The following is a 27,723-nucleotide window of genomic DNA, read 5'->3' on the forward strand; positions in this document are numbered from 1 at the left end:
GCATGTGGGATCTTCCCAGACCAGGGCTCGAACCCGTGTCCCCTGCATTGGCAGGCAGATTCTCAACCGCTGCGCCACCAGGGAAGCCCCAGCCCTCATTTCTGAGATCTCTGCGCCTCATCGGAAACACTGTCTTCACTTGGTCTCTGGTACTCCACACTCCTTTGGGTTTCTTTCTGTTTTTTTATGGATGGATCTTTCCCAGTCCTTTGCTGGATCCTTGTTCTCTGTGGGACTTCTGGACGAGACCCCTGACTTGTGGGCCCTTCCCCAGCCTGTTCCTCCTTCCTCAGCTCAGTAAGTCACACTACTCTTTTTTTTTTTTTTTTTAATTTTTATTTATTTATTTATTTATTTTTAATTTATGGCTATGTTGGGTCTTCGTTTCTGTGCGAGGGCTCTCTCTAGTTGTGGCAAGCGGGGGCCACTCTTCATCGCTGTGCGCGGGCCTCTCACCGTCGCGGCCTCTCTTGTTGCGGAGCACAGGCTCCAGACACGCAGGCTCAGTAATTGTGGCTCATGGGCCCAGCTGCTCCGCGGCATGTGGGATCTTCCCAGACCAGGGCTCGAACCCGTGTCCCCTGCATTAGCAGGCAGATTCTCAACCACTGCGCCACCAGGGAAGCCCCACACTACTCTTTTTTTTTTTTTTTTTTTTTAAATCTCTTTCCCTTGGACAATTTATTTTTTTTTATTTTTTTTTATTTTTTTTTTTTATAGCTACTTTATTTATTTATTTATTTATTTTTGGCTATGTTGGGTCTTCGGTTCGTGCGAGGGCTTTCTCTAGTTACGGCAAGTGGGGGCCACTCTTCATCGCGGTGCGGGGACCGCTCTTCATCGCAGTGCGCGGGCCTTTCACTATCGCGGCCCCTCCCGTTGCGAGGCACAGGCTCCAGACGCGCAGGCTCAGTAGTTGTGGCTCACGGGCCCAGCTGCTCCGCGGCATGTGGGATCTTCCCAGACCAGGGCTCGAACCCGTGTCCCCTGCATTAGCAGGCAGATTCTCAACCACTGCGCCACCAGGGAAGCCGCACACTACTCTTAACTCTGTTGCTTAGACACCAAGTCCACGTTCACTCTTAATTTCTCTCTACGCTCACATCCCATATTCTGTCCATTAAGCAAGTCTTGCTGGCTCTGCTTCAAAATATAACCCCAATCCAGCCATTTTTCACTACCTTTGCTGTTACCTGCAGTCTGTGCTACCATTATATCTCATTTTATGTGCTACATTTCCTCTTAATTGGTCTTCCATGCCTGTCCCCCCTGTAGTCTATTCATACAGTAGCCAGAGTGATTTTTAAAAAAATGACATAAAAATGACTTCAATACCCTGTTGAGAATCCTCCAATGACTTCTTTTTTTTAAAAAATTGAGATAGGATTTACGTACCACCATTCTGAAGTATCCAATTCAGTGGTTTTTGGTGTGTTTACAAGATGGTACAACCATCACCACTAATTCCAGAGCATTCTCATCCCCCCAAAAAGAAGCCCTGTAACTCTGAGCAGGCACTCCCCCAGCCCTGGCAACCACTAATCTGCTTTTTGTCTCTAATGATTTGCCTCCAATGGTCTCTTAGATTAAAATCCAAGTTCCTTGCTCTGGCCTTTGAACAGTGGCTCTCGAGCTTGTGGTTTCCAGAGCAGCAGTGTCGGCACCACACGGCAGCTCGTTAGAAATGCAGCGTCTCAGTCCCCATCCTAGATCTACTGAATCAGAAACTCTGAAGGTGGGACCTAGCCATCCATAGTTAAAGACCCTCTGTCCGCACCACATCTTGAGGACCAGTGGCCTCTAAGGTCTTGCATCATCTGGCCTCTTTGAATTGATCTCCTATAATCCTTTCTTCTTGCTCTCTCTACAGTGACCTTCCTCTTCCACAAATGTGACAAACTTGATTCCTCCTCAGGGCCTTTACATTTGCTCTTCCCTCTGCTTGGGATATTCTTTTCCTGTATCTTGTGTTCTCATTCTGTTTAGATTGTGGCTCAAGGGCCCTCTCTAACCACATAGAGGTTGAAGTAATTGAGTTTGAGCATGGAGAGGAGGACCAGCTTTTGCTGGCCTGTCTCTACCCTGCTTTATGCCCCAGGAGGTTGACTTCTATAAACCACATGAATGGCCTCCCTTGCCATCCGACTTCTAGTTGGGTTTGTCCAGTGGGGAGTGGTGGGATGGATGATATAAGAAGGAGGGAGCCAGGTTGGGGTATTTATTCCTCTGGGCTGGCTGTGTCCTCCCCACATAGCGTGCTCTCTCTCTCTCTTGAATTTTGTGCTGTGTGCTGTAATAACTATTTAGTAAGGATGATTTCTACATTAGAACTTAAACCACAAAATAGATGGCGTATAGGGAATTCCCTGGTGGTCCAGTGGTTAGGGCTCAGTGCTCTCACTGCCGAGGCCCCGTGTTTGATCCCTGGTTGGGGAACTAAAATCCCACAAGCTGGGCGGTGTGGCAAAAAGAAAAAAACAAAAATAGATGGCCTATGTATCTTTCATGAATGGAAAGAATGTTGAAACAGAAGTAGGAGGACGTAGCATGATGTAAGCTTGAAGAAATGAGGAGAGGAAACTAATTTCTGTCAGTGCGTGTAGCTGTGCTTTATACTATCTGCTCTACCATCTGTCAATACCTGAGGGAACACTTACTCTGAAAATAAATCAGAGGTGAATCTGTCAAGTGCAGTAACAGCTACTGGACGTATTCATTCATAAACACATACTTATTGTGTGCTCGTCACAGACCAGGCACAGATCAAGGTGCCGAGGATATTGTATGGAACAGAAAAAACCCTGGACTTCGTGGAGCTTATGTTCTAGCAGGGAAGACAGATATTAAAAGCAAGTGAAATAACTATAATATATGGTATGATGGTCACTGTGCCAAGGAGAGACCGCGGAGAAGCGCGTGTGTGCGCACGCGTGTGTGCACGTGTGAGCACGGTGGTGGGATTTTAGGCAGGATGGCCAGGGAAGGCCTCTCTGGGCAGGCAGTGTTGGAGTATAAAGACCCGGGGAGATGAGGGGGCAGGCCGTGCTGGCACACCGGGAAGAACGTTTGTCGGGGAAGGTCATCAAGAAGGCGTGACCGCAGGTTTGACTTGCAAGCTGGACCCCGGCTTGGAGGCCATGCACCCGCTTTCCTGTCCTTGGAATGTGCGCTCCGCCTGCCTTCCCCCGAGCCTGAAGCTGCCCAAGGACGCAGCCTGGAGACTGGACCCAGTTAAAGCCTCTCCATAAGCTTTTTTTTTTTTTAATTTATTTATTTTATTTATTTATTTTTGGCTGCACTGGGTCTTCGTTGCTGCTCACGGGCTTTCTCTAGTTGCGGCGAGCAGGGGCTACTCTTCGTTGTGGTGCGCGGGCTTCTCATTGCGGTGGCTTCTCTTGTTGCGGAGCACGGGCTCTAGGCGCACGGGCTTCAGTAGTTGTGGCACACGGGCTCAGTAGTTGTGGCTCGCGGGCTCTAGAGCGTAGGCTCAGTAGTTGTCGCGCACGGGCTTAGTTGCTCCACGGCATGTGGGATCTTCCCGGACCAGGGCTCGCACCCCCTGTCCCCTGCATTGGCAGGTGGATTCTTAGCCACTGCGCCACCGGGGAAGTCCCATCCATAAGGTTTTAACATTCTGGTCGGGGGGTGGGGGCAGGGATCCATGGGTTCTGCAGCCCCGAGACAAGTCTCAGAAGCAAGCTCCCTTGCTTACTGAGTGGCCACCCGCCAGTCCGGAGTGGGCTGTCTTTTCCTTCGGTCTCTCCCTGCCCTCCGCGCCTGGGGCCAGTTTCACGTTCGACCCCGGGAGCTCCGAGGAGGTTTCGACCCAGCAACTTGCAGACAGGAGCAGCCAGTGCACAGGCTCTAGGGGGTGGACAGCAAGGAGGATGCTGGCGGAGCAGAGGGGAGAGAGGGTTAGAAGGAGGTGAGGACTGGAGAGGGGGTGGGGACAGGTGTTGGAGTGGGCAGATCCCAGGTCGGCTCACAAAACTCCCCCCTCCTCTCTCCTCCCCTTCCTGCCCCACCCCTATGTGCTGCTCACCCCCTGCCCCCATTTAGTCACCAGATCCTGTCTTTCTGTTGAATCTATCCTTCTTTCCTCTGTCCTCCTTACCACTGCCTTTATTTAGGTCCTCATTTCGTGACTGAATTGCTGACTTCTAGCTTGTAGACTGTTGTGAAGATGTTGGCTCTTACTGTGACCCCCAGTAAACACCCGAACTAAATGGCAGCTCTTAGGGAACTTAGGACTCTTATTTTGAAGACAAGGAGGCTGAGATTCAGAGAGGTGACATTACTTTCCTAATAATTATTAACAAGTCTGGGGTTAGAACCCAGATCTCCCACCTGGGAGTCAGCAGCAGGTCACATTGCTGGCCCACCTCCAAGCGCTCAGCATAGCTAGAAAAAGTCACCACAGAGCTGTCTTCATGGGTGACAGCAGGAATAGGGTCCACTCATGTACTCACCATTCATACCAGTGTTAATCCTGTGGATTTTGGGGGAAAAGTAATCTTAGAACACATTTCTCATCATTCTTATTTGTAATCGTACTTTTTTTTTTTTATTTTTTGGCCGCACCGTATAACTTAAGGATCTCAGTTCCCCGGCCGGGGATTGAACCCGCACCCTTGGCAGTGAAAGCTCGGAGTCCTAACCACTGGACCGCCAGGGAATTCCCTGTAATTGTACTTTTAAATAAATGAAGCTGTTGTTTTCTAGAAAGTAAAAGACCAGGTCTCTATTCAAGTTTGGTTACTGTGGTTAAATAGGCATTTCCCTAATATTCTTCTGCTATAAAATATTTTTTTGCCATAAGGAACAGCTTAAAGAGTAGAGGATGGATAAAGAAGAACAGAATTGCTCCGTGACCCTCTCATTTTAGTAGCCAGTTTAAAGACTCATTTATAAATGAGTCTTTTGCTTCATTTATAAAGAGAAAGTAATATCTGCTCTGCTTATTTGAGGGTTGATGTAAGTTTCTGAGATAATGTGTGTGAAAGGGCTCTAAGAAGATGAAGTGTATGAGGTAAGGTGCTGTTGTCTTATGTAATAGCCTTTTATTTGTTGATACAGTATGTTTCGTATATATACTGTGTATTAAATATTTCTGTAATTTAATAAATGCCTCTAGGTCTCATATTTACAAAGAAAACAGTTACTATGTTTGAAGTGTTGAACTTCAAAGAAAGTATTGGTGTGGGTAGGGAATATTGAGGAGGAGTACAGTTTAATACTCAAGTGTAAATTATTTATCTCTCTCGTTAAATACACTGTATATGTATCCAGAGCAGCAGCAGGGTGGAAACCTGTGTTCATTTTGTGTAACAGTTTGAAAGTGTTGACTGAGTTGAGGCCTAGAACTGTGTATCTATCTTTATGTAGCACAGTTTATCAGAATGTGAAGAACCTGATAGCAGCGTGAAAGCTTCTGAGCTCATCCTGGCAAATTCTAGTTTTGTTTTTATATATTTTACTGTTTCAACATTATCCACTTAAACTTTTTTTTCTGGGTTACCCTCTAGCTGTAATGAGTACCCTTCTCGTGTTTTCTAGTTTTGGGGGTTACTTTCTATGTTACACATGTTTATGTGAGTTAAAGAGTCTTGGTTGCAGGAAGTGGAGACTTGGCTTACCTTAAGAAATCATGGTTTTAGTGCAGGGAGGAGGTGGGAAGCCCTCGGGGGCTGAGCCCGCTGACCCAGTGGGCCGTCTTCTCTTGTGCATGTCGTCTTGTCCCCTTACTTGGACCGGATCCTTGAGGCACCCAGTCTGCTGTTTTAGCCAGTTTCCATCATAGTTTCCATGAGGCACTGACTTCCCCCTCCTTCCCCCCTTCCCCACGCCCCCCCCCCCAAGAAAAGAAGAGCCTAATGCATCTGTCTGACTTCTGGGGTAATGGGCAGAGAGGTTTAAGCTGCATGGGAAGCTGTGTGGTTGACTGTCGGCAGGTGCTGCAGCTGTCGTGTGATGTCCTTGTGTCAGTGTGATCACCGTGCAGATCCTACTCATTCTGCTTTGTCAGAGCCTTAAAACCCCAATTTCCCCCAGTGTTTGGCATAGTCTCATTAATTATTTTTACAGAATGTATAATGGCCCATCAAGTTCATGTTTCACAGGCTTTGTATTCTCTTTGATTAGAATTATTTTCACAGGATAAATTCTCACAGTGGGGTTACGCTTTCAAGTTGTCTGGTTTTTTTGTTTGTTTATTGTTTTGTTTTATCCTGATACACGCTAATCTTCCCGGCATAGGTCCTCACTCAGTGAATGAGCATGGGAGTGTGCCGACTTGCATTGCCTTGCATTGCCGCCATCAATTTGTTTGTTGATTCACTCAGTTTCTTCAGTACTGGGAATTAACAATGGTTTTTTTTGTTTGGGTTTTTTTTTTGGTTATTTAATAGGTATGAAAACTTGTCTTCCTTTTTTTAATTGTCATGCATTTTTATTTATTTTTTTAAAACTTGAATTCTTTAGTAGCAGTGTCTTTAAGATGCAGTATCAGGCTTCCCTGGTGGCACAGTGGTTAAGAATCCGCCTGCCAATGCAGGGGACACGGGTTTGAGCCCTGGCCCGGGAAGATCCCACATGCCGCGGAGCAACTAAGCCCGTGCGCCACAGCTACTGAGCCTGAGCTCTAGAGCCCACAAGGCACAACTACTGAGCCCACATGCCACAACTACTGAAGCCCGTGCGCCTAGAGCCCATGCTCCACAACAAGAGAAGCCACAACGAGAAAAGCCCGTGCACCACAACGAAGAGTAGCCCCCACTCACTGCAACTAGCGAAAGCCCACGCACAGCAACGAAGACCCCAAAATAAATAAATAAATAAATTCATATAAATAAATAAATAAATAAAACTCAATAGCAGTCTTTCTACCAGTAAAAAGTAGATACTGCATCTTTTCTTTTTTATAAAAAAAGACATCCCCACCCTCAGAAGCAACACGTTTTGTTCCTGTGTATCCTTCCCAAAAGAGGCTTTGCATAAATGTGTGTGTGTGTGTGTGTGTGTGTGTGTGTGTGTGAGTGAGATCATCATCCCCTGATCATCTTCACAGGATTGATAAGATCTATTTGTAGTATGGGTCTGGCACATCATACTAAGAACTACATAAGTATTTGGTAAACAAATAACATGAATAAAATGTCAGAGGAAGATTTTTTTTTTGGCCGTAGCACATGGCATGTGGGATCCCTGACCAGGCATTGAACCCACGTCCCCTGCATTGGAAGCACGTAGTCTTAACCACTTGAGTGCCAGGGAATTCCCAGAGGAAAATTTAATACGACCTTTTGTGTGCACTGATTTGACTGTGCTCCGGGGATCCCCAAGAGCTCTGCAGGCGCTGCCAGGAGAGGGGGGCGGGCCGGTGTCCATCGGCCGAGCCCCAGGTCCCTCCCTTCCTCAGGCCAGGGAACAGCCAGACGGTCCTGTTGTGCATTTGCACTTCGACTGAGACCATCTGGGGAAAGGAATCCGAGGTGTGTAGAAAGTGACCAGCACCCGTGTAGACGGTACTGATAACTGTTGCGTTTCTCCTTTTGTTTCCAGATGTTTCTCACCGTGTACCTCAGCAACAACGAGCAGCACTTCACGGAAGTCCCAGTTACTCCGGAAACCATCTGCAGAGATGTGGTGGATCTCTGCAAGGAACCTGGCGAGAGCGATTGCCACCTGGCTGAAGTGTGGTGCGGCTCCGGTATGCCTGCTTTGGTCGTGCCATCTTTCATTATCATCAGTTTTAGATGAGGCGCTGTGTGCTGCATGCGTGTATCCGCGGAGAAACTGCAGAATAGGATGCCCGTCAGAGATAGTGTTCTCAGTCCAGTTCCGTTGCGACCTACAAAGTCTTTTCGCTGTTTTCGTTTTCTGCAAGACACCGTAGGCACTACAGTATAAAAGGTCAAAAGATAGGCAGCTGATACACAGGGTGGAAGCTTCTGGGGTGTTACGGTAAAATGTATAGTGCTCACAAGTGTTTCTTGTATGCTTAAGCTGCACTTAGTTAGGAATTTGAGGCGTCCTGATTGTTTTGCCCTCTCTGAGGTTTTGTAGGTTTTTTGGGAAAGCTCTTTGGTGTTGAGTTACTGTGGTGGCAGGAGACATAGGCATTGTTTTAAGCCTTGACATCAACCCCCTTACTTAGTTCTTTGGAGCCCTGAAGTGGGACAGCCTGGTTTCTTTTTGGCCCCTTAGGAGTTTGTAGATGCGGGAATAATTTTTCATGATTTCTGCTTTGTTTCTGTGCAGCCTGGGTGAGCTCCCACTGTTTCCTTTTTCTGCCCTGGGGGTGCAGTGTCCCAGCACACGTTTCCCACTGTGGTCATTGCATTCACACCGTTCACGGTATGTGACTCCAGCCGAGCGCCCACTGCTTGCCTCTTATTCATCTTCCGTTGACTTCCCTACAGCTGGGTGTTCAGGAAGGTCTTCTGCACTCTCCCCGAATTGCTTACTTCACATAGGAGCTAGATTAGACCATTCCCATAAAGAAGCCCAAGTGATCCTTTTTCAATAAAAATCTGATAGTTCGACTTTCCTGTTTAAACTCTTTGATGGCCTTCTCTTCTACTTAGAATAAAATCCAACGTCTTGCTCTGAGATTGTGAGTTCTTTGATGTCATCTGGTACCATTTTCCTCCTTGCCTGCCTCCTGCAGCTTTTTTATATTCCTGGATAAACGACGCTCTTTCCCGCCTTAGAGCCAGTGGCACCAGCTGTTCCCACTTTCTCTGTTGCTCTCCCTCCAGATTTTGTCATTGCCGGTTCCTTCTGGCCATTTGGATTGCAGCTAAAACACTGCCTCCTCAGAGATGCTTCTCCCGAGCTTCCTACGAAAGCAGGCATGAGGTTCTCTGTTACACAATTCCATCCTGATTTGATCCTCTGCGTGAGGTGTGTCTGTCTGTTTTCTTGTGTGTGTTTATTAGTTTATTGCCTCTTTAATCCCCGTAGCCTCACAAACACACACACAAGAATGTAAACTCCCTAAGAGCAGAGACCTGCTTGTCTTGTTCCTTGCTGCACCCCAGCTCAGAGGGAGTGCTCCATAAATATTTACTGAATGAATAAATGAGCCTCTAGTTGCTCTGGTGGCCTCCTTGCATTCTGCAAATTACTTTCCCGAGATGATTGAAACCATGCATTGTGAGCTTCCTCAGTTTCCTGCCTCTGTACTTACCTCAGGTTTCTCTGAATGTGTGCCTACCCTTCTGGCTGATTTTCTTAGAGTAAGAAGTGTTCTTTCTCTTTGCAAAGGCTCACTCTCTGAGTTGAAACTTTTTTTTTTTTCTGGGAGCCTGGCATAGTCTCCTTGTTTTTGATTATTGCTGGAATTCTTTCATTTATTTTAATAAATTTATTTATTTATTTATTTATGGCTGTGTTGGGTCTTCGTTGCTGCGCTCAGGCTTTCTCTAGTTGCGGTGAGCGGGGGCTACTCTTCATTGCGGTGCGCGGGCTTCTTGTTGCGGTGGCTTCTCTTGTGGAGCATGGGCTGTAGGCACGTGGGCTTCAGTAGTTGTGGCACACAGGCTCAGTAGTTGTGGCTCGCAGGCTCTAGAGCGCAGGCTTAGTTGTGGCGCACAGTGTCACAACTGTGACACAACTGTGGCGCACAGTTGCTCCGTGGCATGTGAGATCTTCCCGGACCAGGGCTCGAACCCATGTCCCCTGCATTGGCAGGTGGATTCTTTTTTTTTTTTTTTTTTTTTTTATAGCTACTTTATTTATTTATTTATTATTTATTTTTGGCTGTGTTGGGTCTTCGGTTCGTGTGAGGGCTTTCTCTAGTTGCGGCAAGCGGGGGCCACTCTTCATCGCGGTGCGGGGACCGCTCTTCATCGCGGTGCGCGGGCCTTTCACTATCGCGGCCCCTCCCGTTGCGGGGCACAGGCTCCAGACGCGCAGGCTCAGTAGTTGTGGCTTACGGGCCCAGCTGCTCCGTGGCATGTGGGATCCTCCCAGACCAGGGCTCGAACCCGTGTCCCCTGCATTAACAGGCAGATTCTCAACCACTGCGCCACCAGGGAAGCCCTGGCAGGTGGATTCTTAACCACTGCGCCACCAGGGAAATCCCGTGAATTTTTTAAAAATTATTTATTTATTTATTTATTTATTTGGTTGCGCCGATCTTAGTTGCAGCAGGTGGACTCCTTAGTTGCAGCATGTCGGCTCCTTAGTTGTGGCTTGCCAGCTCCTTAGTTGTGCCACGTGAATTCTTAGTTGCGGCATGCATGTGGGATCTAGTTCTCTGACCAGGTATTGAACCCGGGCCCCCTGCGTTGGGAGTGCGGAGTCTTATCCACTGCACCACCAGGGAAGTCCCCCACAAATTTTTTTTAAGTGTCTTATTGAACATCTGTTTTTTTTCCTTACTGATGTGAAATGTCACTTTGAATTCTTGTTATATCTCATATGAAGTTATGTTTCTATAAGCTTTAGTCAGTTACTTTTATTGTTTTCTTCTAGTTTTATGATAGGACCAAATAGTTTTAATTACTGTAGTTTTATGAAAGGTTTGGTATTGTAAGGCAAATGCTTATTTCATTGTTATCCTGTAGTATTCTTGTGTATTTTCTTTTTCAGATATGTTTTAGAATTACCTTGAAATGTTCCATGAAAAATCCTTTGGGGCTTTTGATTGCTTACAGTGAATTCATAATTCATTTGAGGGTTGTTTGTATGGTGTGATTAAGATCAAGGTCTTAGGTATCAAAATCCTGTCTCTTTCATTTACCAGCTTTATAACTTCAGACAAGGTACTTAATCTCGGTAGTCCTCAAGTGTTTTCCCTGCAGAATTGGGATAATAATTGAATCTATTGCATAGGATTGTGTGAGGATCCCAGGAGCTGACATTTGAAGGGGGTTTAGCAGATCCCCTGTTAGCATAACATTTAATGTTAGCTCTCAGCAAGTAATAGCTGTTATGTTTTCAACTCCTCCTTTTTTGCTGTAAATTGTTCAAGGTGCCCCATTTTAAAAATAGTACATTTGGACTTCCCTGGTGGCACAGTGGTTAAGAATCCACCTGCCAGTGCAGGGGACACGGTTTTGAGCCCTGGTCTGGGAAGATCCCACATGCCATGGAGCAGCTAAGCCCGTGCGCCACAATTACTGAGCCAGCACTCTAGAGCCCATGAGCCACAACTACTGAGCCCGTGTGCCACAACAACTGAAGCCCACGTGCCTAGAGCCTGTGCTTCGCAACAAGAGAAGCCACCACAATGAGAAGCCTGCGCACCGCAATGAAGAGTAGACCTCGCTCGCTGCAACTAGAGAAAGCCCGTGCACAGCAACAAAGACCCAGCGCAGCCAAAAATAAATAAATGAATAAGTAAAATTAAAAAAATAAAAATAGTAAATTTGTTGCTTCCACTTCGTTAGCTTCTCAAGTTTCCCATTTCCTTTAACTGACAGTCTTTTAAAATATGTAGCTTTTATCTGCCATCTCCATTTCCTTACTCCACACTCATTTGTTTGCTAAGAGAACATTTCTTGGATTCCTATAATGTACTAGGAACTGTGCTTGATTGTGAGGAATAGAGAGATGAAAGTGTCCTGCCTTCAAGTAAAAGCAGGAATCCGCAGACCTTTATCATACCGTGCGATGACTGCAGGAATAGATGGATGTGCTCATCTGCAGAAGGAGAAAAGGGTGCTGCGGACAGTTCTCAATGCTAAGAATGGCTTGTTCAAAGTCACATAGGCACGGATGCCAGGACAAGGAGATTGGTGTGGTCAGAGCATAGGGTGAATAGGCGGCTTTGAGACTCTTTGAAGTGTATTTCAGCGTGTGCTGGCCTAAGCCTGATTTTTTGTCGTCATAGGCCATCAGGACCTTAGCTCCTAGACCTTGTAAGACGGTCCAACCCAGCGTGGACTGGAGTTACTTCACTTCCTTTGAATTCCCTCTTTGCTTCTGGAACCTGGGGATTTCACTTCTTTTGAAATAAAGTGTGTGTGTGTGTGTGTGGTTTTGTTTTTTTTGTGAGGAGGTGGAAGGTCTGCTGAGGATTTCTTTTGGGAGGGTGTCTACTCAGCTATGGGTGTTTCCTTTTGGCGGGGGGGGGGGGTCTTAGTTAGAATTTCCCCGGTTTAGAGGAGAGGGGTATCTGTGTCAACTCAGTACGTCAAGAACCAGAGCTGTACTTCGTTGCAACCGAGCAGATTAAGTTCAGGGGTTCACAGAATTGGCTGCTGAACCCTTGGCTGCTCCGTTCTCTGCCCGTGTTGTTTATTTAAGGTACTCAGATAGTGTCTTTGATTACTGACAAGTGCATTTAGTTTTCTTAGGCTGTTTCAACTTTCTTATATTAAAAATTATATCAGTGTTACTGAAGTTCTTTGGTTTTAAACAGTTGCATCCTCAGTCAGTATATTCGGTTTTAATATCCAGATCCCTTAAGATTGGAAGATTTTTTGAGGGGAGCTTAAGATATCTGGTTTCTCCTAAAGTTCCCATTTATTAGGGTATTTAGCTATGCCCTTCTTTTTGTCTCTAGAAAAGTTCTGACAACTGGCAGTCTCACTGGAAGAAGGGCCGAAGAAGCATATTTTCAGGGCAGTAAAGAGGCTTTTGTTTGGAAATGCATGTGTCTGATTTTTTTTTTTAACGTAGTTTATAAAATTGTAATTAAAAAATAAAAACCAATAGACAGTAAGACTACATGATATAGAAAGCTGTTTTTAATGTTTCATTTGTACACTTAGAGAATCATAGAACCATTAGAGTTAGAAGGGACCTCAGAGACTGTCCTATGGAATAGATGACAGGAGCTTTGGAACCCGCAGAGCTTCCCAGCCTGCCTGTGGCTAGTGAGGGGCCCCTGAATTAGACTCCTGAGCTCCTGCTAGCGGCCCGGATCCAGTCCTCCCCCCTGTACTCCACCCACGTTTGACCCTGATTATATGTGTGGAAAGTTGGTGATGCTTCATTTTCTAAGGGTTCTTTTAAAAAAAAAAAAAGATCTAGGATGCTAAGTAACTTCTGCATTCATAATGCATAATTTGCATGAAGGATAGACAGTAAATGATATGTTCGTCTTTCTTTTTACCTGAAGATAACATGATTTATACCTCATTTATTCGTTTCTTTTAGAACGTCCAGTTGCCGATAGTGAGCGAATGTTTGATGTCCTGCAACGGTTTGGAAGTCAGAGGAGTGAAGTTCGGTTCTTCCTTCGCCATGAACGCCCCCCTGGCAGGGACGTTGGTAGGTAGCATCCTATCAGTCGTAACAAAGATCTGAAGTTTTATTTCATGCTCGGGTGTAGCATGTGATCAGGAGCCAGGTAATTTGGGGGTAAGTGAGAGGTAAGGAAGTGGGAACAGCGAGGATAGACGGCTCTTCTAAGCCTTGACTGGGGGCTGGGGAGAAAGGGATGTGGTTCTGTTTGTTCTGTTTTCTTGGAAGATGGGAAAAGTTTGATGACAGTTTTTAATGTGGGGGGGAAGGAAAGAGTCAGTAGAGCAGCGGGTTGAAATACAAGAAGGAGGGAATGCTCGATGGGCAAGTCAGCCAGTGGGAGGTGGTGGGGGGGAAGGGTCTCTCTTCCATTATTTATTTATTTATTTTATTTATTTTTTATTTTTAAAATTTATTTTTAACATCTTTATTGGAGTATAACTGCTCTGCAATGGTGTGTTAGTTTCTGCTTTATAACAAAGTGAATCAGCTATACATATACATATATCCCCATATCTCCTCCCTCTTGCGTCTCCCTCCCATCCTCCCTATCCCACCCCTCTAGGTGGTCACAGAGCACTGAGCTGATCTCCCTGTGCTATGCAGCTGCTTCCCACTAGCTATCTATTTTACATTTGGTAGTGTATATATGTCCATACCACTCTCTCACTTCGTCCCAGCTTCCCCTTCCCTGCCCCCCCGCCGTGTCCTCAAGTCCATTCTCTAAGTCTGCGTCTTTATTCTGTCTTCCATTTTAATTGGGTGGAAGGGAAACTTTGCAGAGGCAGGTAAATGTGTGCTCCCTATGGGAGCAGTGGGAGGGGCTTCTCATCTGAGAACATTTGTTTTCTCTGAGATAGGAGGCACAGCCATCTGAAAGTGATGGTTGGAGCCATGGTGGAGAACAGAAGAGAGTGCTGCTAGGGGACCAGGGTCCCCTGGAGGCCAGTTGAGACTAGAGACCAGGAGACCATGGGTGGTTTTTCCCCAGTGATGCTCTGCAGCCCAGAAGGTTGTAAGAGGAGATGGTTGGATTGACCCAAGGTTGGGGCTTGGCCAGACCAGTTCAGTGGAGTCAGTGGGACAGGGAAGAAGAGGATGTTGGTGAGATGGCATCTAAGCTGGGTGGGGACGAAATGAAGGCAGAGGGGCTGCAGGGCAAGAGCAGACCAGTGCTAAGAAACTGCAAGTCTCAGATTCATGCACAGGTGCACTGAGAGGAAATTATGGTCAAAAAGTAGAAAGTGTGAATTTAAGATTTCAGGGGTAGAGCACTTCCAGGTGACGTGGTCCTGCACCGGGCCATGAAATGATCCTGAATTAGAGAGGAGGCAGGAAGCCACGGATCTGAGAGGTGAGCTTTTGGATGGTGAGGTCGTCCAGAATGAAGGCAGGACTTGGAGTGGGGAGAACAGGGTGTCAGGGGGTCGCATCTGCGGTGACTGAGGGTTGGGACCAGAGTTTATAGATGACAATGAGGAGAGGGTAGAAGGTAATACGTGAAGGTGGAGAAATAGTGGGCTGAAAGCAGCCCTAGACATCAGGACACAGCCATCCCTGTGACCCTGGAGGTCTCATAGGACGTGGGAGAACAGGCAGTTTCAGGTCTGAGATCTGTGGGGAAGCTTTGTTCTCAGTGGGAAGCTGCTGGTCGGAGCAGGATTACTGGATGTTTCTAAAAATGTTGGAACTTTTAAAATGGGAGGTTTGTGACTTCAGTATATATAATTCTTGGGAGTAAGACTGTCGGTAACAGAGGCTAATTATTAGATGTCACAGAATCTCAGTTTTATTCCTTTAGTACAAATGTCCGCATGGTACCCAGCAATTAGACATTCAGACCGTGGGGGACCCCAGAATTGACTTAGTCTGGCCTCTTACTGTACAGATGAGAAAGGCTGATACTCAGGGGTTAAATGACTTGTCAGAGGCCACGTCCCTAGAGGCAGAGCCAGGAGTGGAACCTGAGTCACCTCAGCCCGGCTGGCTCACAGGCCTTTCAATGTCTCTGGTGTCTGTAATTTTATTTTAAATAAGCATGCATTTTTTTTTTTTTTTCCTAAAGCAGCCTTTTTTTTTGTGGTTTTAAGTTGGCATCTGCATCTTATTTTTATTTTGTTCTTTATTTACATTACTGCGTACATCTTCTTTTAGTAAATTAGATGAATTTTCCCCGTTCATCTACTAGTTCAAATATCTTTCTCTATCGTACCGGGTAAATTATTAAACAGCCTCTCAGTAGTGCAGTACGCAGTTTCAGTGTGTCTGTAATGTGAGAAATATAATCTGAAGATAAGGACGCTGTTTTCACATTGTCGCAAAACACGAGTGCCACATAGTGTCTAAACTGGGATAAAACAGGATTGCTGTTCAGTGTCAGCCTTTGTGGTGTAGACTTCTAGATTACAGATTAGGAGACTGTTACTGTATTCTTTTTCCAGTTTAACTAGGACCTGTGACCCAGAATGTATATGACATTAATTTGAAAGCTCTTGCTTTTTACTCTGATTATGTAACTGAACATGCCAAGGAGAAACTGGTGGAGTGCTCTTTCTTTGAGGCAGCAAAGAAAGCAGTTATTCCTAAATGATAGATTTTTTTTTCTTCTATAGAAATATTGTCACAGGTTACCTGAGCTATTTTGTCAGAGAATTGAACAGTATTTAAAAGTAAAGCTAACTCATTGGAGTTAGATATAAGCGTGGTACGTGGCCCTGAGGATAGACATATTTATTTACTGGAAATCTGTGCTAAGCTTCCAGGCAGGTACAATAGAGATTTGATTCAAAAGAAATTTTAATCTAAAACCTCTTGGGAGATAATTTAATAAATTTTCTAACTTCTGGGAAGTACAGGTCGAAGCTTAATTTCACATATTTAAGAAATTCTCTTTGATATTGTTTCTTACAATTTATCAGTTTAAGACTGTTTTCCCTTCATGATGCTTTAAGTGGTACTGAGAGACCCATATATTTGGGCTTGAAAAATTCTTTTTAGCCAAAAAAGCAGAATGCACAGTGTTTTCCAATTAGTACTTTCCCAAGCTAAGAAAATGGAAATTTTTTAACTTAAATAAATGGGCAAGTACTTGATAATACTTCGGAATTACCGCAAAATGACCAAATGTTCGAAATGCCACTTGTTCTGTTTTCAGTTGCTTCCTTCCTGTGTAAGGTACAAACTCTTTAACGAGTACAAGAATGGGTTCATTTAATTTTCACTTTTATTTCTTTCAATGAAACTATTCCCAATTTCACTGCTGAGTAACTAAATAGAGAACTGGGAGGAGCCACTTAAGCAAACGGTGTGAATGACCCGTAATCAGAAGTACATTTATTTTCTTAGCTTTGCCTCCTGTGGTATCTGACGCATGGGAATGGTTAGCATGTGACATTTTCTAGTGCTGACTATTTATTCACCGTTCCAAGTAAGGTTTTCCAGAACAGGCTGAATTACGAGACCTTAATAACTTCATTGCTACTAGAAAGCATTTTAAATATATTTTCAACTTAAAATATCAGAGAGCATTAACAACAGAACTGAGAAATGAACTGGGACTTAAAATATCTGTCAACTCTAGTGTTAATGCCTGCTTTCTGAATTTTGTGCTTAGTGAGCGGACCAAGGTCTCAGGATCCAAGTTTAAAAAGAAATGGTGTAAAAGTTCCGGGTGAACATCGAAGAAAGGAGAATGGCGTAAGTGATCATTGTTACCCATGCCGTGTATGGACCACAGTGATACTGCTTTTTTAACCTTTAAATCTCATTCACTGTTACTTCTTTTTTCAGTGGGTTTTTAAGGATGGCCCTCTTTAAAAGGCTTATTTTAAATTTATTTCTTCAAAATGATTAATTTTAATGATCTCCACGTGGCTGTCAAAAGAATTCAAATGCTGAATATACCATAAATTCAGAACAAAACAAATGTTGAGCAGGTTTGAGGAAGTGTCTGTTTTTTTGGTGATTTTATTTGTTGCCGTCGTCGTTTTTAGCGATTAATGATATATTAATGCTCTTGCTACTGCATATGAATTTTAGCAGGTATCTTTGGGATTCCTTGTAGGCATTTTCTTTTCAGAGCTTAGAATTTTTAATACTGTTAAGGATTAGCTAAATTACCTCCCTCCAACCTACATTTGCTTCTACTCTGCCTTTCCCCAAATTCTTTGTTTTTCCCCCCCAAATTCTTCCTGTTTCTCTTCTCTGATCTCATATTTATCTTACAGTGAAGAAAGGTTGATATGACGATAACAAAAATGGTCTCAACCATTAACAGGATTTCAGTGCATCTTGACACAATGTATCTTTCCCTATCACTGGGTTTTTTATTTTTTATTTATTTTTTCGGTAACGCAGCATGCGGGATCGTAGTTCCCTGACCAAGGATCGAACCCATGCCCCCTGCACTGGAAATGCAGAGTCTTAACCACTGGACTGCCAGGGAAGTCCCATCACTGGTTTTTTAAAAAACATCTTGATAGAAGTATAATTGTCATATAATAAACTGCACATATTTCAGGTATACAATTTGATAAGTTTTGACATATGTGTACACCTGTGAAGCCATTACCATAATCAAGATAATGAACATATCCATCACCCCCCACCCCCAAAGTTTCCTTATGTCCTTTTGTAATCCTTTCCTTCTTGCCTCCCTCCCCATCCTCAGGGAACTGCTAGCAAGTCTCCTTTCCGTCACTACAAATTAGTTATATTTTCTAGAATCTAGGATAAATGGAGCCATCCAGTCTGTACTCTTTTTGTCTGAATTTACTCAGGATAATTATTTTGAGATTCATCCATTTTGCTGTGTGTATCAGTAGTGATTCCTTTTTATTGCTGAGAGATACTTCATTGTCTGGTTGCACCACTTCTTATCCATTCATCTGTTGATGGACATTTGGGTTGTTTCCAGTTACAGCATATCAAGCTACAATGAATATTTGGGTACACATCTTTGTATGGACATATACTTTTACTTCTCTTGAGTGAATACTTAGGAGTGGAATGGTTGGGTCATCTGGTAGATGTATGTTAACTTTTTTTTTTTTTTTAAACATATTTATTAGAGTATAATTGCTTTACAATGGTGTGTTGTATGTTAACCTTTAAAAAGCTGCCAGGGCTTCCCTGGTGGCGCAGTGGTTGAGAATCCGCCTGCCAATGCAGGGGACACGGGGTCGAGCCCTGGTCTGGGAAGATCCCACATGCCACGGAGCAACTAGGCCCGTGAGCCACAATTACTGAGCCTGCGCGTCTGGAGCGTGTGCTCCGCAACAAGAGAGGCCGCGATAGTGAGAGGCCCGTGCACCGCAATGAAGAGTGGCCCCGCTTGCTGCAACTAGAGAAAGCCCTCGCACAGAAACGAAGACCCAACACAGCCATAAATAAATAAATAAAAAATTAAAAAAAAAAAAAAAGCTGCCAGAGTGTTTTCCAAAGTGATTGTTTTATTTTACATTCCCCACCAGAGAGTTCTAGTTTTTCCACATCCTTGCCAACATTTGGTATGGTCAGTCTTTTTCATTTTGGCTGTCTAATAGGTGCGTAGTGGTATTACATTGTGGTTTTAATTTGTATTTCTCTAATGTCTGATGATGTTGGGCATCTATCATGTGCTTATTTGCCATTTGTGTATTGTCTTTGGTGAAGTATTTGTTCACCTCTTTTGCTTAATTTTTTCTTTATTGGGTTGTTTACTTTCTTATTACTGAGTTTAGGCTTCTTTATATATTCTGGATCCAAGTTTTTTATTAGATAGATAATTTGCAAATATTTTTCCCAGTCTGTGACTTGTTCTTAATTTTAATACAGTATAATTGATCAGTTTAGAAGTTTTGTAGTTTTAGATTTTACATCTAAGTTTATGATCCATTTTGTGGTAACATTTGCATATGGTGTGAGAGTTAAAGTTCATTTTGTTTTTCGTATATGGATAGCAGTTGTACAAGCAGTATTTGTTGAAAACACTAAACTTTCTCCACTCAATTGCCTTTTTTTCTAAAATCAATTACCCCATGTACTCTCTATCCTGTACAATTGATCTGTTTATCTATCATGATGTCAGTAACACACTGTATTGGTTACTGAAACATGGTAAGTCTTGAAGTCAGGTAGTGTATGTTTTCAACTTCATTCTTTTCAAAGTTTTGGCTATTGTATGTCCTTTGCACTTCCATATGGAATTTTAGAATTTGGTTGTCAATTTATACAAAAAAACCCTGCTGGCATTTTGGTTGGGATTCTGTTGACTCTGTAGATCAGTTTGGGAAGAATTGCCGTCTTGACAATATTGAGCTTTTCGGTTCATGAGCACCACCTCGCCATTTATTTAAGTCTTCTCTCTCTCAGCCATGTTTTGAAGTTTTCAGTATGCAGGTCTGGCACATCTTCTGTTAAATTTATTCCTAAGTGCTTCATGTTTTTTATGCTATTGTTAATGGTATTAAAAAAATTTTTTTTTTTCAGTTTCTGGTTGTTGCTAATACGTAGAAATATAATTGATTTTGGCATATTGATGTTTTATCCTGCATTCTTGCTAAATAAATTATTAGTTCTGGTAGCTTTTTTGTAGATTCCATAGGATTTTCTTCATAGATGATTGTGTTGTCTTTGTGTAAAGACAGAAAAGAAACTTTTTCCTTTTCAATCTGGATGCAGTTTATTTCTACTTTTTTGTTCTGTGGCACTGGTTAAACCTCTTAGGACCATGTCCAATGGATGTTTAGAGAGTGGACATCTTGCTTTGTCCCTGATGACCCAATGTTTCTTGAATTTTTAAAATTCTAGTGTCATAGTTTTAAAGGGTGTTTTGATGACTGTATTCTAGGTTTGCTGCCAGTGTCCCAATATCATGTTTAATATGGTCAAACACTGCCTTCCTAATTTAACTATAGAACGAGGTAATTCCAAATTGTTCCATCTGTGTCACTGACTATTGAAACTAGTTAATTTAAATTTACAACTTATAAGAGTGTTGGTCTGTATGTTAGTATGTTTTATATCTTAATAAGTCAATGTGGGGTATTAATATAAAAGTTAATGGTTTCTTTAATATTATGGAAGAAAAATGGCTAAATAATTTTGTCATGATTGGCTCAGGTGACGCTTATAAATAGGCCTTTGAGGGAGGAATCTCTGTGATCATTTTGTACTAAGTTGGATTGTTTGCATTTTTATTTTGGTAGGTTAATAGTCCTAGGATGGACCTGACACTTGCTGAACTTCAGGAAATGGCATCTCGTCAGCAACAACAGATTGAGGCCCAGCAACAAATGCTGGCCACTAAGGTAATATCGTGTTTTCAAACACCTAACAGGCCGCTCCTGTTAATGTGTGTGTAAAGCCGTTTACGTTCCATCCTCACTAGTAAACCAGTTACCTCATACATACGTGCTGATACCATCAACCCGGAAGGTACCTGCTTTCTTCTCTTCACTACAGCACTGTGTAGAAACCTTAAATCATCCAGTTGTTCCAGATCTTCCTGACCACCATTCTGATCAGAGTTAACCGTGCTATGTTGAGTATCAGTAAAACAGGAACAGCGGAAAGAACCTCTCAGCTTTGCTTGTAGGCACTACTCTGGGCTAACCTTGTCCTGAATCATTTCTACAGCAAGAGGAGCTCGCTGCTCTCGCTAACCTGTCCCCAGCTGCTGCTTGGCCCTGGTAACAGGCTGCTTGCCTTTATCTGGGGACATTCTTCACCCACCACCTAATTCGCATCCTGCCCTTGGACAGAGAAGACATGGGAAGCCTCTCCATTTCTATCAAAACCAGTCTCCCTGCTGCTGCTTCTGCCAGCCATGGGCTTCTAGTCTAAACCAGATGTTGTCAGACTTTGTCTGTAAAGAGCTGAGATATTTTAGGCTTTGCAGGCTGTGCTGTCTCAGCTCTGCAGTTGTAGCAGGAAGGCAACCATAGACAATAGGTAAACGAACGGGTGTGGCAGTGTTCCTAGAAAACTCTACTTACAACACGGATAGCAAGCTGGATTTCGCCGGCAGGTCTGCCAGCCCCTGGTCTAAATACCCAGTCTCTGCCGCCGACCAGTCTTTGAGGGACTGTAAGTTCACTTGGGGTGAACAACTTGAGGGTTTGAGTAGCAAGGTCCCCAGCAGGGCTTTGAAGTGATGGCCAGGGATTCTTTAAGGTGGTTCTCAACATGCACGGTGGCCTTCCCTGTAATACTTCCTAGGGTTTCGATGCATCCTTTCTACTTTAAGTGATGCCAGACAACAGCTTTTTTCAAAATCATGTATATCATTGCTTCTCAAACTTTAATATGAATATGAATCACCTAGGGATCTTGTTAAAAATGCATATTTTGATTCAGTAGGTGTGGGTTGGAGTCTGACATTTTGCATTTCTAACAAGGTCCCATGTGATGCTGACGCAGCATTCCTTGAGTTGCAAGGACATGAATTCAAAGAAAAAGGTTGATTGTTAACAGAATAAATCTCTACCCTCAGGGTCTTATTTTGAAACTATTTCTGTGTTATTTGTATGTTTTAGGCATATTAATCTGTGAAGTTTACCCTTGATTATAAATTGTGTGGCTCTATTACTCAGTTAAAAATTTTAATATAATAGAAATAAAATTGTAAGTTGCATTATTGCAGTTTTCTAAAGGCACTAAGTAGTTCTTTAGCTCTTTTCTAAGTGTATTGAGTGTGTACTAACTATGTACGATACTGTAAACAGAGATTTCCATTTCACATTGCATTTAATCCTCACTGTAGCCCTAGGAGCACTAGTGATGATCTCATTTTATAGGTGAAGACACAGACTTGTGGATTTGGTGAGATTATGTAATTTGCCCAAAGTCTCATAGCTAATAAGTGGCAGAGCTTGGGTTTGAATCCAAATTGGACTTCGAAGTGTATCATTTAACAGCTTTCTTTTACTGCCTCCCCCCTCTGCATGAGCTCCTTCTTAAAATTATAGCCGCAGCTCATGAAAACTAGTTCAAGGATCACTGCTTGCTTACTGCACAAGGACCACTTGGATAAAAACACTGATTCCTGGATCTTACCCCCTAAGAGGTAGATTCTAGGCTTGGGCCCGGGAGAGTCTGTTTTTCACAAACTCCCCAGGTGGTTCTCATAGCAGTGTGTAGGACAGATGGTGAGACCAGAGCAACGCCACCGGTGTACCTCTGCCTGGGCACCTCAGGGTGTGGTTAGATTAATTGTGGGTTAGTGGTCTGCTGTTTAAAAGGACATGTCTGATGATGGCTTATATCTTCAGGAACAGCGCTTAAAGTTTTTGAAACAGCAAGATCAGCGTCAACAGCAACAAGCTGCTGAACAGGAAAAGCTTAAGAGGCTCAAAGAAATAGCTGAGAATCAGGAAGCTAAGCTGAAAAAAGTGAGAGCACTTAAAGGCCACGTGGAACAGAAGAGGCTAAGCAACGGGAAACTTGGTGAGTTGCTCCCATTTGGTTTACCTCAGTGCTAAACGCTACAGTGTTAAACTGTTTGGGTGTAAGAAAATGCATTGGTATAAGAAGACACGTTGGTGTAGGAAGTTTATATAAATTTGCAGTAAGGAAGAAGAATAAGATGAGACTCTGTATGTAGATCAACTTAAAAGGATTTTTTGGGAAAAGTATAATTCACTGCAGTTTTGATGCTGCTGGTTCCCCCTGAATTGAATTCAGCTGTTGAATGTTTTAGACGAGGTTTCCAAGTTCCCTTTGGAAAACGTAGTAGTAGTAGTAGTAGTAGTTTCCACCCCCCATTTATTTATTTATTTATTTGGTTGCACCAGGTCTTAGTTGCAGCAGGCAGGCTCCTTAGTTGTGACTCCAGGGCTCCTTAGTTGTGGCATGCGAACTCTTAGTTGCGGCATGCATGTGGGATCTAGTTCCCTGACCAAGGATCGAACCCAGGTCCCCTGCATTGAAGTCCTCTTTCTTCTCTCTGTTTTTTGACTGAAAATTTGATGAAGGTAAGGATTTTTATGCATATAATGGCTCCATCTAATACAATACCATTTTAATTAAAATTGTAGTGATTTGATTTAGAGATGTCTGTTTGATTTAGAGGTGCTTATAAAGGAATAGGTTGATTCTAGGACATTTCTGAAAATTTTGTCTACTTTTTATGAGGAAGTTTATGGTACATCCTGGTTGCCCGGGAAGCAGTCCATTCTCATTTTTCTTTTCAACTACTGTTGCTTTTCTCGTTCTTACTTTAGTGGAGGAAATTGAACAGATGAATAGTTTGTTCCAGCAAAAGCAGAGGGAGCTCGTTCTGGCTGTGTCAAAAGTAGAGGAACTTACAAGACAGCTAGAGATGCTCAAGAACGGCAGGATTGATGGTCACCATGACAACCAGTCCGCGGTGGCTGAGCTTGATCGGCTCTACAAGGAGCTGCAGGTAAACTGTGGCCGCCTGTGACATTCAGTGGCACATTCTCTCTAGGACGACAGCGTTGTCCACATAAGGGGCAGGAAGTTCTGGATTTCGGCCTCTTTTCCTTAAAGCGGGGAGGGGGAGGAAGACCTAAACCCCACAGAATCCAGAATAAACTTTATAGTACCTCAAACAGGAAATCTGAGGTGTTCCTTATGACCACAGCTGGTGGTCCAACACTTAATTTTAAACCATGAGATGAGAAGTGTGGAGGGGCCTTACATTTTTAGAAATTGTATAATAGTGAACCATGTGATTATCTGTTTGAGAAATTTTTCTTCCTACTCCTTGGCTACCTTTTTTTCCCTTAATTTTATTCAGTTAAGAAACAAACTGAACCAGGAGCAGAATGCCAAGCTGCAACAACAGAGGGAGTGCTTGAATAAGCGCAATTCAGAAGTGGCGGTCATGGACAAGCGTGTTAATGAGCTCAGGGACCGGCTGTGGAAGAAGAAGGCGGCCCTGCAGCAGAAAGAGAACCTTCCAGTAAGTGCGCTGTTGGCAGGGGTCGGGAGGAGGGGACGATGACCATCCCAGTGAGGTCAGTACTTGGAGCAGCATCTTCAGAATCATTGCTCGGTGCGTCCTCCGGAAAGGGACGGGACCTGTGACTTCTTGAAAGAGAATCCACTGTTCTTATACTTTTAATATTATCACCTACGTAGCTCTGCTCTTTTTTCTAATTCTTGTAATAAAGTGTGGGTGAGAGTTCACCATGGGGTGTTTCTGTCTGGGGACATCTCTTGTAGATTTGGTGGCTAGATCCTGAAAATGCCGGTTTTTAACACAATTATGAACACGTCACGGGCTTTTCTGAGTCAGATCCAGCCTGACTTGCAATTCTAAAGGCTCTGTGCTTTCTCCTAAGGTTTCGTCTGATGGACACCTGCCCCAGCCGGGGGCTTCGGGGCCGAGTCGAGTGGCTGCGGTCGGTCCCTATATCCAGTCGTCGACTATGCCCCGGATCCCCTCGAGGCCTGAGCTTCTGGTGAAGCCAGCCCTGCCCGATGGGCCTGGGGCCACGCAGGCTTCCAAGGGGTCCATGAAAGTCCAGACACTGCCCAACATGAGATCTGGGGCCGCTTCACAACTGAAAGGTAAAACCAGGCATTTCCAAGTCCTCCCAGGGCTTAGCTGCTCCCGTGCTCCCTATGATTTTCCCCCAAGTTTGAGTTATTTATTTATTTGTTTGTTTTTGTATACCTTTCTTTTATTTGTGCTTCACAGCAAGTCTTTTTTTTTTTTTTTTTTTTAATCTAGATTTTTTTTTTTTTCTCCAAGTTTGAGTTTAAAAGGGTGTCTTCCTATCCCTTGTTCATGTGGCAATTCTAAGAATCTCCTTGTGTTCTTTGGGGTTAAGAAATGATAATTTTCTTAACCCTAAGTAATAATAGGGTTCTGTTCAGGAAATGAAATAAAACATCAGGTTTTTGAAAACCTGGAAATTGTTTTGAATTCCTTCTCGTTAATAAGGAAATTTTGATCTGATGTTAATGACTTGAGAACTTTCCTTGTGGTATAAAAACTCCAGATATGTTAGTGGTGTCGTCTCCACAGAATGCGAGACAGTGGGTCCATTCTGTTGATGATTGGTGTTTGCTATTCGTATATGTTTTTGTGTGAGAATTTTTTTTTTTTTTTTTTTTTTTTTGAAAATGTAATACAGGAAGACAAGTTTATTAAAAGCTGTAGCTATAGAAAATAGCATCGCAAGCTTGATGACTTAATTTCCTTTCTGCTTTTATTGATCACTTTATTATATAAGGCAGGATTGATCAGATTTCCAATTATGAGTCCCCACCTTAGAGAACTGAGCCTGTCAAGTTACCCAGCCATGATCCTGTTCCTTCTCCCCCATTAAAAAAAAAAAATGTTACTTCCCAAGGCTGATAAACACTGCTTGGTGATTGGTCCTCAATGGATCTTTGTGTGAGAATTTGCCTGATGATAATTTTTAGAATAAAGGTAAACATATTGGGAGATAAAAGTGAAAGTAACAGAGGCTCCTTGTGTTAGTGGTCTTTGCATTCTGTGTGTAGTCCTCAGATACTTGGCCGGGGGCGGGGGGCAGATGCAAGCCAGACTTTTATAATAGGAGGAAAAAATGAAGGCAGAGTTGTAGGAAAAGCAGGGCAAAAAACATCCTTTAATGAGCGTATTAAACTGACCCCTGGAGAAAAAAAAATAGAATCATCTCTTTTCCCTAACCACTTATCATGTGTAAATAATAGCTAACTTTAAAATTATTTATTATTTTGCAGTAATTACCACTGTGAAGCAGTAGTGCTGCATAGTCTGGGTTTTATTGTAGAAAGAGTTAGTTTTGTTTTTTTAAGGAAAAATGAAAGCTATGGCTTTGAAACTTAAATACCAGTGTAGGAAAAAACCTGAATACTCTGATTTACCCAAGACTGTGGTCAGAGTCATGGGCTGAAAGTCCGTGTTTTTGCTTCTGTTGTGTGTGCATCACTTGTGGTAGTTATGTAAGACACACCGGAGAGCCCTTGGTCTGCTAGATTGGATTTCTGGGTGGGATGGTGACGTTTTCTTACCTGGGGAGGAGTAATGCGTCCTTGCTGCTTCAAACGGACTTTCTGTTGATCGTGATTAATTTGTTTGAGTTAGCAGGAACACTCTTAAATTACAAGTATAAAGTCTGATGTTTTCTAAGTAAGTTTACTGAGGTTTTTGTGAGTCTGAGATTTAAACCCATTTTTCGAGATTTAACTTCTTAGCAGTAAAGTGAACCATTAAACATCTCCTTAGAATGCCGGGTTATTGCAGTTGCTTTTCTGTGTTCTAGGCTCTAAAATCCATCTGCTTGGCCCTGATTGGACTCCTCCGAATGCAGATCTTTTCTCGAGCCAACAAGCGTCTGCTTCGGTGTCCAAAAGCTCTGGGAACGCTCCAGACCAAGGTGAGGTTTACTTGTGCTGTTCCTGAATATTCTGTTTTGGCCATCTAAAGGTTCTGTGTATTCTTTTTTAGATAGCTTATTTTCTAGTGTGTTAAGACCAGGGACTGTGTTTATTTCCAGAACAGCTTCATTTAGCCAGGGAATTAAGGTACTAGCATTGTAGTGTTGGGTTATCCTTTAATCAACTTAGTTTAAAAATAGAAGAGCATTTAGTGGGTATAGGTTTGAGGAGAGAGAAACATGTGTGAATAAGAAATTTTATTACAAGCAGTTTGATTATCAGTGTGATTCTTTTTTTTCCCTGTCTTCTTCAGCTGATGATGGGGAGGTTCCGCTGAGGGAGAAGGAGAAGAAAGTGCGTCCCTTTTCAATGTTTGACACCGTGGACCAGTCTGCTGCCCCACCCGCCTTTGGTACCCTGAGGAAGAACCAGAGCAGTGAAGATATCTTGCGGGATGCTCAGGTACTTGAGAATATCCCAGTTTTAAGATTTAATGTTAATTCTATATACATTTTTTTTTTTTTTTTTTAGAAGAGAGAAAGTATTATGTAAGGGAGAGAAAAAAACAAAATCTATCTGGGAGATTAGAAAATACAACAGCATTCTGTTATTTTAAATTCTGTTGCTTGAGTATATTTGTGGTCTCACGTCGTACTGGAACATGACTAACGTGCTTGCTTCTGGGTCATGTTTTGTATGATTCTCTGAAAAAATACTGGTGCATTGAAGAACACTGTATTTGTGCTGCTCAGTTACCTTGTTTCTTCAAATTTGGAGCTTAGGTTATGTCAGGCAATCTGATGGTGAATCTCCCGTAACTGTTAGGACCCCAGCCTTTGACAGCCAGTCTGTGGCTGCATGCTCCAAGTTAGGAGTTTTTCTTAACCACGTGGCCCGGATCGCGTGAAGTTCCGATGAACGAGAGTGGTTTTCAGTTATCGGTGCCATCCGTGAATATGTAAAATGGCAGCTAAAAGTTTTCAAGTGGCCACTTAACAGTTGCCCGAATAGGAAGGGGCAATGCGGAGGAAGTCGTACGGGGCAGGAATTGTATTGCATTACTGAAGTCCCTTTTACGTGTGATTAAGTTCAGAGATTTAAAAGCTTTTAATGATTTTTAAACGTAGAGCTAGCCTTTTCAGTCTGTACTTAACATTTGTGAAGCTTAGGTTGTCTGGAACATCCTGT

The 27,723-nt window shown here is 43.2% G+C and overlaps 1 protein-coding gene across 2 annotated transcripts in view; it reads left to right on the forward strand.

The window, feature by feature from the left end:
- TP53BP2 (tumor protein p53 binding protein 2) overlaps positions 1 to 27,723 on the forward strand; it is a 62,808-nt gene that overhangs the window by 19,051 nt on the left and 16,034 nt on the right. The window contains exons 2-11 of one of the 2 annotated variants that reach the window (XM_036859297.1): positions 7,561 to 7,708; positions 13,111 to 13,224; positions 16,811 to 16,893; positions 20,385 to 20,486; positions 22,449 to 22,623; positions 23,400 to 23,581; positions 23,939 to 24,103; positions 24,486 to 24,714; positions 26,421 to 26,534; positions 26,849 to 26,997. In XM_036859297.1, the coding sequence (XP_036715192.1) occupies positions 7,561 to 7,708; positions 13,111 to 13,224; positions 16,811 to 16,893; positions 20,385 to 20,486; positions 22,449 to 22,623; positions 23,400 to 23,581; positions 23,939 to 24,103; positions 24,486 to 24,714; positions 26,421 to 26,534; positions 26,849 to 26,997 (1,461 nt within the window). The remainder of the gene's footprint in view (positions 1 to 7,560; positions 7,709 to 13,110; positions 13,225 to 16,810; positions 16,894 to 20,384; positions 20,487 to 22,448; positions 22,624 to 23,399; positions 23,582 to 23,938; positions 24,104 to 24,485; positions 24,715 to 26,420; positions 26,535 to 26,848; positions 26,998 to 27,723) is intronic. The other variant, XM_036859308.1, reaches the window with a different exon arrangement.

This window comes from Balaenoptera musculus, chromosome 1 (genome assembly GCF_009873245.2).
Source record: "Balaenoptera musculus isolate JJ_BM4_2016_0621 chromosome 1, mBalMus1.pri.v3, whole genome shotgun sequence".
Lineage (NCBI taxonomy): Eukaryota > Metazoa > Chordata > Mammalia > Artiodactyla > Balaenopteridae > Balaenoptera > Balaenoptera musculus.